General features: G+C 39.6%; 1 protein-coding gene and 1 non-coding gene across 2 annotated transcripts in view; one reads left to right on the top strand and one right to left on the bottom strand.

Annotated features, from left to right (window-relative positions):
- Nucleotides 1–245: 245 nt before the first annotated feature.
- RAB40B (RAB40B, member RAS oncogene family) overlaps nucleotides 246–10,783 on the bottom strand; it is a 24,422-nt gene continuing 13,884 nt past the window's right edge. Inside the window, exons 2-6 of the mRNA XM_003211413.4 lie at nucleotides 6,339–6,399; nucleotides 4,482–4,542; nucleotides 3,538–3,615; nucleotides 2,852–3,074; nucleotides 246–2,453 (exon numbers count right to left, since the gene is read on the bottom strand). Coding sequence (XP_003211461.1) covers nucleotides 2,182–2,453; nucleotides 2,852–3,074; nucleotides 3,538–3,615; nucleotides 4,482–4,542; nucleotides 6,339–6,399 — 695 coding nt within the window. The 3' untranslated portion in view covers nucleotides 246–2,181. The remainder of the gene's footprint in view (nucleotides 2,454–2,851; nucleotides 3,075–3,537; nucleotides 3,616–4,481; nucleotides 4,543–6,338; nucleotides 6,400–10,783) is intronic.
- TRNAG-UCC lies at nucleotides 8,583–8,654 on the top strand. Its single transcript has one exon. It is a non-coding gene; the product is annotated as a tRNA-Gly (tRNA).

The raw sequence follows: 10,783 nt of genomic DNA, 5'->3' as shown, positions 1-10,783 counted from the left end.
GAACGGCGGCAGCTTCCGACACAGCCAGGCCGCAAGGCGAGCACCGAGGCCATCCACCCGGCGGGGCGGGGATCGCCGAGCGAGCGAGCCGTGCTGAGCTGCACTGCGCTCCGCCCATGAGGAATGGCGGCGGGAGCGCCGAGCTGTGAGTATGGGCGGCGCTGAGGGCGGATGTGTGCCGTGCGAGCTGAGCGCTGAACTCCCCGAGAAGGAAATATTGATAATAACACTAACAGTAAACCCACCACTATCAAACGTCGAAAGAAAGGTCCAATCGTTCTGGAGCGTTCACGCCTGCGGCAGCCCGATCCCTTCCACTTCCCATTCGCTAAAATCACCTTCCATCTCCACCAGGCCTCGCTCAGCCAGGACAGCTGCCCTCAGTGCTACGTTGAACAGCGCCCTCAGGCTTTAATCACTGCACTATGTCTGCTGCTCCGGCCTCCCCTGGCCTCGCCTGCGCCCTGGCTGGCCGCAGGATGTGAGCAGATCCATGCTAATAGTCTCTCCCAGTTTTCACAATACACACAGCAGGTAGAAAAGATATCAATGATCTGCTGGTTGAAGAGGCCAAGACTTAAAACAGGACACGAATGTGCAATGAACTCTGCACACAACCAATAGTGAAACACAGCCAGAACTCCTAGGACTTGGCTGTAACCTCACGTAGCTGCAGGCTGCTATGTACGTTCCCTTAAGCTGTGGAGGTGTCATTTCTGCAGTACACCGGCTTTATCCTGACGTGCAGCAATCTCTGTGCAGCTCAGCCCAGCAGATGGAGCCTGCTGGTCATGGAGTGAGCTGCAGCAATGAAAACAAGCCAGGAAAAATTCCTTCCACTGCGCTGTGTTTTCCTATTTGGTCTTTAAATATGAGACACTTTTCAAGTAGCGCCGCATTTATCAGTCCAGGTCCTGACATAGCTTTGGCATTTCACTTGTTTTAGTTTTCCTTACTCACATCGAGGGGCTGTGGAAGCCTAGTCTGAACCAGGGGGAACATTAAGGATACCTAACTCGATGGTATCTCCCGTTTGTGAGAATGCCTAGAGGAATTACACCATCACCTGAAAGGATTCCTACTGCTCAAAATGAGTCCCAATATTCTTCAAAAAGAAGGGGAACACTTGACACGTATCCTTCTGCATGTCAGTTCACAGTATTGAAGACAGATGTTGTATTCAAAGCATTATTTCATCCTTTTAAGATGGCTTCATGTTCCTGCTGTCCACTTCAGGTATACTGTTCTTCCAGTTCTTCTCAAGGAAGACAAAGACAACTTTCTCCAATTAAATAAAGCTTAAGAGGATTTATTTTCCAGAAGCATTTATTTATTTATTTTAAATAGTGCTTTTTTTTTTGTAAAGCAGCTTTTCAAGTCATGTTCCCTTAACCACAGTATCTTTGGCATTTCCTTCTCAAACTTTCCTGTAGAGTGGTATAAAATGTAATATATATATATAGTTTTTTTCTTTACAGAAAAATAAGTATTTAAACCACAAATTAATCCCCCAAAGTATTAAATAACATACCAAAAAACTTTATCAAATCTATTACATATACTAATGGGACAAAACCTTGTTGCATATGTGCATCATAATTGTATACACATTTTTAGCTTAGTTAAGTTAGTGCTTTGAAGTCATCAAGGAAGCTTTACCAAACATCCAAATACACAACTGCAGTATGACTAGAATTGGTTGCACTATTTGTAGAATTTACAATGTATACAATACATTGCATTTAAAAACTTCTGCCCGAATATGTAAACCAATGACTCATGTTTTTAATAGTTTGCAAAAAGACAGGATTTTTTTAAAACAATTAAACAGTAAGCCACATTCCAGATTTAATGGAATTAAGAACTCAACATAATGATAATTATTCCCCATAGGAAAATACATCAAGTAGTGAAAACAATGGCATCATGCAATTCAGAAACTAAAATAAAGTATGCAAGTCCAACAGCAAAACATCACACCCTTTCAGTTGCACTGAACAACTCACTCATTCCAAAGCAGCATTACTGTAGTGATCAAGCTCCAAAATAGTACTTGTTTTTCTCATTTTTGTCTATGTAGTGTGATACCTACATAGAGCATGCTCTACTATTAAAAAAGGAGTCCTCACATTCAACGCTTCACATGAGGGGATTCCATCCAGATTCCTTTTTCCACCAAGCTTAAGCAATTTTACAGCTGTTTCTTGTACAGTTTTTTGGTGGGCTCTGTGGTAGACGGATAATTTTAGCTTTCTTTAAGCTGTTCCTTTTACTGATGTTGCTAGATGTGAGCGAATATGAGCGTCCATGCATCATTCTGGCATTAAGACCGTTGGCCATGGAGAAGGATTTGAGATGGCTTCTTAAGGCAACTGGGAGAGGGAGTTTGTCAACAAGATGCACAGGGGTACAGGAAACTATGGCACGGCAACAAAGGTCTTGCAGACTCAGTACTTAAAAACAGACATAAAACTTCCATTATAATAGTTTGCTTTTGTCAGCCAAACGCTAGTAGAATAACCATAACTCTGCATGCATGCTGTACTTCTAGGATGAATTCTCATTTCTCTTCCCACATGCTTTCCCACACCTGCATTCTCAAAAATATCTTCCATTTCCTACTTATGTATCAATACTTAGTTCTAGGAAAGACATGCTATTCCCTACAAAAGCAGGAACAGATTATGCCTGCAGATGCATATTTCCTGTTTAGAAAACAAGTTGTATCAGATTCTTGGCTCTTCATTTTAATGTCAGCTAAGGAGTCAATTCTCTGGAAATTATTTTTCATTAAGGAAACACAAACCTTTTCCAGGACTAATTTTAAATATTTTCAGCGTATTTTGCTTACCCTTGTTTGGCCTCCAGAGCCTGTCCATTCCATGCCTCATCAGTACTATTCTTGCTAGCTCAGTGAAGGACTCTGTAATATTGAAATTACAAAGAGGACTGACTTCAAAAAAAGTCATGCCCAGCCGCTCAGCATAGGTTTGTGCTTGTTCAGTAGACACTTGGCGCTTGAAGGCTAAGTGAAGGCGGTTTCCAACCAGGATTTTTGGTACACCAGGAGCATGCTGAAAAAAGAAAAGCAATACAAAAAATTGGCTCTAACTTTTCCCTCCCCTCAGTTAAAACAAAAGATTTTTCAAGAGTTTAGACTGAGTGCCAGGTTGGACAAGATGATCACTAGAGGTCTCTTTCAGCTTAAGCTATTCTATGATTCTATGATTTAAAAACATCCCTTTCTCACTTGCAGAGATGATGTGGCAAATCTATACCAAGAGTGGGACTACAATATGAAATCTTTGCCCTCCATATGCTTACTGCCAACACCTTTGAAGAAATGAGACACTTCAAGCTGCTATGTTTCTAACTTCCAGAATTGTAAACATAGAAACAGAATGGTAAACTTGGCATCTTGGATGACGCCGTAGTAAGCATCGCCTGCAAATGCCAGTAAAAACAGCAGAAAATATCATAAACTGTCAGTCTTAGTCATCTGCATTAGACTAGTGACAGTCTTGGGTTGTATCTTACCTCATCTATTTCCTTTATCCATCGATCGATGCCATCAAATGACCAACGATTGGTAATGTCGTACACTAGTATTACTCCCTGTTTTAAAATATACATGTTATTAAAAAAATAAGTTTAACAAAGGCACAAGACAGAAAATACGATCTGTGAATTCTCTGATTCTGAAATAATCCTATAAGATACTGAGAAAGATTTTAATGAAGCAGAACCTCAACATTCTATAACACCAAGCCCCAGTTCTCTGTAGACTACTAATATGGTAAGGGACAGAATCCAAAACTTTCTGGGAGGGGGTTATGTACTGGTAAGTATTTATTTTTACAGTGGACAAATGTGATTGATCATACACACAACACAAGTCATAGTAAATAAATATTAGTGGTCACATGCAGTGGGTTGAAGATTCAATGCTCTATATAATTCTGGAACATAAACCATGCAATTCTACATTTCGTGAATTAAAGCAGTACTTTGAAATCTGAAACACTAAAATCACTATACTGTGTGTTTGGTTTTTTTTAAGAGATTTCATTATGAGTCGATACACTTCATTACATTTTTTATTATGTTTGTATTTTCCTATTGCTCTTGAGTTTTGTGTTGGCTGTTCACCTTTCCTGGCACTCAGCTTTAAAGGCAGCATGAGCATGTGTATTCACATGGTTAAAGAAAGCCAACAGGCTTAAGCTATTGATGTAGCCAACAAGAAGGCCTGAAGATATTTATAACACACACCAGTTCAATCATCTCATTAATTTCTGCCCCTCCTCCTCCCACCCAAGAAAATCCCGCCCCTTATTATTTCCCAAGTTTCATGTTATTTTTAGACTATCAGTGCAACTGCATGTGATCTATAAGTGAGCAACAAAAGTCATCACAACTTGCTATCTGTTGTTTGTACAATAACCATTACTCATCATTAAAGAGAGCTGCATGCAGCTTACCTGAGCACCTCTTGAATATGACCGAAATATGGTGCAGAATCTCCCTTGCCCTGATGTATCCCTGAACAAAATAAGTTACAAATATTTTTAAAAGAAATAGGTGGACTCCTACATTAAGAGTTCAGCTAGGTTTGTACCGATCAATGTCATCCCTCATTCTGTTAGTCACACTAGTAGTCACTAACGTGTTAAGAGTTGTTCTTATTCTCAACAGGATTTTCCCTCACTGGAATTTAGCCTTTTAAATTTTTCAGATTTTTCAGTATGAGAGGACAAGAACTTGAAACTTTATTCTTGCAATTATCCTTGGAAAACAGACTACTGGTCCAGCATACATATGCCACTTTGCATTTAGCTCAGCTTGAAGAAACATTCTGTTTTTGCAGCAGACAAAAACAGTGGGAGGAAACAATAGCTATCACCAAGGAAACTAATGGAAAAAGAGTAAATTCTTGATTACAGCAGCAATAGCTTATTATGAGTTCAGTATGAGGAAGCAGTCTTTAAGGAGACAGTGAAAGCATGAAGTACAGAATCACAGTGAAGGATATGCTAAGAAACAAAATTCCATAAGGAATTTTTGAGGTAGGTTACCAATCTCCAAATGCAGGACACACATTTCTGTATATGGTCAGCTGCAGAAACATTTCCGATCTGTTATTTTCAGGAGTCCTAAGAATATCACTTCCCTCCACAAAAAGGATTAAAGCATCTCTCAGATGAGCGTTATATGCTATTTTTACAAAGCTATATAAAATGGAATGCAGTAGAAAAATGAAGTATATGAACAAATTATCAAGTAATCAAGACACCATATGTCAGAGTACTATTATCCTTCATTACATTTAACATTTGAAATGTTATTTTGAAATTCATAAAAGCAGAAACAACCCATGAAGAATAAATTATCTAATTCTAGTATCTTAAAAACTTTCAAATTAAAGTAAACATCAACAAGACTTTTAAAGATAGGAGTGGCACAAGACTGTCCATTTCCAGGAGGAAAAGAATATAATTGTAACAGCTCATTTTCACCTCCATTTCTCTACCCTATCTGAACACTTTGTGTTCTTACAACTCACCTCTCCAATTTGTCTAGGTGAAGTTTCCTCAAAAATCACACTCCATCTCCTGTCTGTCCTGCCCTGACCCTGCTTCTTCCTCTTTTACACCATGAGTTTAGGGAATGAGGAAAACTTTAAGAGGCAGTAATGTTGCTGCATATTTCAAGCTGTGTTATTTCTTGCTGAATATTTCTTAAGGAGCCAGAAGATGGTCTTCTGCAAAAATATTACCATAGAAACTCCCCACCAGACCAAATATCTGACCCTACAGGAAAAATACACATCGTAAAATTTTTTTGTTGTTGTTCTTGACATGTTTTTTGTTAGGATAGGGTTGCACGCCAATGAAGTTATCCACATTTAACTGACAGTGAGCAATAACACTTCTCGTTTGTTTTCAATACTGCTGTTATTTAGTCAATCATTGATACTAATAAATTGAGCACAGGAATGTTGCTATACAATCACTGAATGCTTTTTAAGGTATTTTCACAGTTCTCATTACAAGTATATCTCACAATTTTTGAAGGTACTTTGAATCTTTTGTGCTTTCCTCCTATAGTTATGACTCATCTTTCCTTTTGAGAAATTGTAAGGCCCACCATTTTATATGAAGTAGACGAAAAATTGAAATAAATATGAAGTAAGCGACTTGCCCAAAGTACTGGCTAGCTGGATCATTCTTCCTCATTTGGCTAAATATTTCTGAGGCATAAGGGTGAACTCAAGCCCCAAAGAGTTGCATTTGTTATGTCTCTGAAATATAAACTATGAGGAACGGTGGAAGACATACCAGAGTTGTAGCTTGATTCGTCGACCATCCAGAAGAATTGTTGTAGTCTTGTAATCTATTCCTGAGGGAACACAGGCATACAAATCTTACATCAGCTTGGAAGTGTGTAATATATGGAGAATAGTTACAGACTTTGTAGAAGCTGACCATAAAAGAATTTATTCATTACTACTCTATGGAGCGAATATGTAAAAATAACTTGTTCACATAAAGCTTAGAAGAGTTTTCATATTTCTTAAGCAAGGTTCATTTTAAGTAGATATCTCAGGATCCCTTCATGTTGATAACCATCTCTTTTGTCATTATCGTGACAATATACATATTAAAGTTTTATTTATTTTCAATAAAAGAAAGTAGAACTAAGTTTAAGCCTTTCCTCTCAGATGTATATTGTGAACTATATATTATTCGCTTCCTCTGTTCCTCAGCTTTACTGCCTCTACTATTTCTTCCTTTCTCATCAGTTCTGAATCACAAACAGTTCTTATGATGTGGCTATGTGTGTCTCTAATATAAGAGCATAGATGGTGCAAAAAGTGTCTGGCCCCTGTTTTCTAGACTTTTCCATTGTTACTGATAACAGTCTTCTCTGCCCCCAAGACCTACTCAGTGTCCAGCAGCAGGCAGGCAGGCTCCAGGTTATTCCTTCCCAACAAGCTCAGCACTTGGGGTTGACCTACACTGTCTCTTTTAGATGAGCTGTGAAGTACTGCAGTGCTTAAAGTCAGCACGTGATATGTATTTGTATACTATTTGTATACATTTGTATACTAGCAAAATTCGTATATCTAGCAATCTTTTAAAAAACCCAAATAATATGCAGGCATATTTAGCTGAGCTCACATCTTTATTATGCAGTCTTTGAAAAAATCTGCAGAGATTTACAATATTAAGGTTTTTTTATTATTTTTACTGGTGACCTGACATATCCCAGAAACAAAATAAACCATGCAAAAATATGCTTAGGTCTAGCTTTGCAGCTTTCTTGGGCAAAATGGGTGTCGTTTTTCTCAATTCAGTTAGGTAATACTGATCAGAAGCAGCTATGTAGCTACAGTTGACCCCTGAAAATATCCACCACAATGCTCAGGTGAATGGCTTTGAACACTGTGCTTTAACACTGCATCCACAAAGTGCATCGTTATAAACATAAAAATAATAAGATAAAGGCTTTTTTCTTTTAAGTGTTATCTGAAAAGTTGCATTCAGTATTCACACATGCCATTCAGTCATGCAACACGATTTCATTGGTGTGTTTTTCTCATGTTTCTCAACTTTGCCATAGACAAGAAATCCCCTGAACGGAACATTTGTTCATCAACTCCTCCAAATGAAGCTTAAAAAAGCATGGAAACTGAAAATAACCTAAAACATAACAAGATTCATGTCTTGAAGAACAGAGACGTCTTATTTTCTGAGCATAAACAAAACAAGTGAATGAGAAAAAAACACACTGATGCAGAAGGACAAATGCAGTGGGAAGAGTGTCCTGATGCTACCTAAGAATTCAGCAGATCTTCTGAGGAAGAGTGCTGAGGATGATCCCTTTAACTGCCTGTACTTGTACTGCAGACAGACAACTACAGAACAACAGAGGTGTGAGGAGACACTCCATGCACTGCAGGAGAGTTCTGGTGGGTACACAGAGCTGCAGAATCAGTGGAAGTGCTGAGACTTGAAAAGAAACGGAAGAACCTCAACCACTTGCTGCGCTGTGAGCCTGCCGTCCTTCTGCAGTCTTATCAGCTATTGGGTGTGGGAGGAAGAGACAGGCTGAGAGCTGCCAGGCTGGCAGCACTGCCCATCCTGGGACTTCTACATCAGAACAGTGGCGGCCCCATGCTGTCACAGAACGCGGCCCCACCAGCCAGTCAGGAGGTTCTGCTGGGGCACATGAATGGATTGCAGAAATTGTGTAGACAGGCTAGAGGAAGTCTCAGTATCTACTGAAGACACTGGGTTTTATTAGTTACAATAAGGCAGGTGTAAGATTCATTAATATGGGTGGCCATTACTGCTCAGAATGAAAAAAAGTTAAGCTATGTAACAGTGTATATAACTGTTGATAATGGTGCATATATCAAATGCTTAGCAATAAGATTTTTTTGGTGTGCTATATTTATGGGAAGAGGGGTGTGAAGGAATTTAAAGCTTAGTAAGACATCTGTCCTAATTATATTACTGTCAAAGAAGGAATGCAGAGCACAGCACGGCAGTAAATGAAGATCTATCCCAACAAGCACAGCGTTGGTGGTATAGTGGTGAGCATAGCTGCCTTCCAAGCAGTTGACCCGGGTTCGATTCCCGGCCAACGCAACTCGCATTTTGTCATCACCAAATCCCCATCCAGGATAAATAAGGCGGGGTGGTGGAAAGAGCAGTGGGGGTGGATACTGTTTGTGCACACCTTGACTTCAACAAAGCGCCTGACCCTGCCTCCCCTCACGTCCTTGTAGGTAAGCTTGGGAGAAGACGAGTGAGTGGACAAGTGAGGTGGATGAGCACAGCCTCAGTACAGGGGCGGGGCTGATGTGCTGGCAGGGAGCACGGAGAAGGACCTTAGGGGAGGTCTGGAAGAGTCAGGTGTGGAATAAAGACGAGCAGGTGTTACACTGCCAAACAGAAGTCATTGTGCAGTAGCTGTTACCCGAGTCAGCTCTCCCTTAGCAATAGGCAAAAGGTGGTGTACAGCTTTTGTGATGCTTAGAAAATCTGCCCCACACCCACTGCTCAAATGGCATTTGTCACCTGTACTTGAGGAATACATTATCCGAGGCAAATGATGTTTGAGCCCAGTTTACGAAAACAGAGTCTCCACTAAACAAAAAAAACACAAGACATTGCTCGTTGAAATAAAGTACAGGTTATCTAAAACAGGGAATGTTCCCCTGGTTACATATTCGAATGCACTCTTGCCAGAGATGAGTGCACAACACACAGCGCAGCTATCTGTGAGTTTTAGACTCAAGGCAACTCCTCTGTGCACAGCTATCACCCAATTCCTCAAGAACAGCCTCCCAGGAACGCAGGATGCCTTTATTACATCGCACAGCGGCATCGGTTCCCTTTCATAAGATGAATGCTGTAACATAATAAAGCACACAGAAAACCAGGTTCTTGATCTCCATTACAAATAACTCCAGTGATTTCCTAGTTTTTTGTATGTTGAAGTTTACATTCATGGAATAAATAGCTAGTAGTAAAAACATCCCATAAAAAAACATTTTGCTGGTATTATAATTACGTATTGTATTTACTGATATTTTTAGTAGAGCTAAGGCAGTCTTGGACTTCATAGGGGAAAAGATTCAAGAACAACAAATTTGAAAGAACAACTGCACTGTAGAACTATTAGAAATAGTTTTATCTATCACTTGACTTGTTGAATAGTTTGTCATTTCCAGCAGCAATCACTGAGCCCAACCTGAAAGCCAAGAACAATATATAGATAGATATATTCTTTTTTTTTTTTTAAATTCCAGCCTATAGAAAAGCCTTGGGCCATGGAACAGACCAAAACATAAAAACTGTTTTTGTACTGAAAGAACAAGTTTCATCATTTCAGAAATCCTAAAGAACATAAAACACAGAACAAACCCTGCCCAACACTACACAGCTTGTTCCAGCATCCTGTGCTACTGCTGCTATTTCCCACAGGGTGAAATACTTCTGTCAGTTTATCTAAAAGTTCATGGAGACGCAGACCATGATTAGCAAACACTGACATCCCACGCAGCACAGACATCCATCCTTCTTCTTAAAGACAGACCAAATAGAGGAAGTCGGAACTGCAGAGATTCACAGCTGAGTAAACCAGGCACCACAGAGCATGCACCGCTGCAAGCTGCCCTTGTTTAGCTGCTCATACAGCAAAATATTACATATTTTTCCTTAAGATGACATACATAATGCACCTCAAAGATATGCTACTACCAGCTGCTGTTTATGGAAGCATCTATGGGCTTCTCAGAAGATCTCCAAAGAAGAAATAGGTTCAGAAACTTTTGTATTCTTCAGCTGTAATACAGATACAGTCAGTTGATAATAAGACCTGAGTGTAATATAAACCTGAATATTTCTGCATTTGCCACTGATGAAGAATCAAAACAAAAGGCCTTTTGCCATCAGGAACAGCATGCAGCTACAACAATGAGACCAACAGATGTGGGTTGTGCTGTTGCAGAAATCAAATGCCCTTCCAGAACATTATTCACTCATTTAGAAATACAGAATAGCTTTGTTGGGATATACAGGCAAGAAGTATTGCTGCAGAGGAAAGGAAAGAAACAAGCTGCCTGAAGTGAACCAGAAAAACCTCTCAGTGCTTTACAATTTTGTGTAGATTGTTTTTTTTAATAAATCAAAATGATACAGGGCTCAAGCCACAAACTGAAATTAAAGAACCTCAGACAAGCTGCATCCCTCGCTGGAGAGGTTTTTTTTAA

The sequence above is a fragment of the Meleagris gallopavo genome, chromosome 20 (genome assembly GCF_000146605.3).
Source record: "Meleagris gallopavo isolate NT-WF06-2002-E0010 breed Aviagen turkey brand Nicholas breeding stock chromosome 20, Turkey_5.1, whole genome shotgun sequence".
In the NCBI taxonomy this organism is placed as follows: domain Eukaryota; kingdom Metazoa; phylum Chordata; class Aves; order Galliformes; family Phasianidae; genus Meleagris; species Meleagris gallopavo.
The sequence above is the reverse complement of the archived record's forward strand: the minus strand, read 5'-3'. Positions and strand labels throughout refer to the sequence as shown.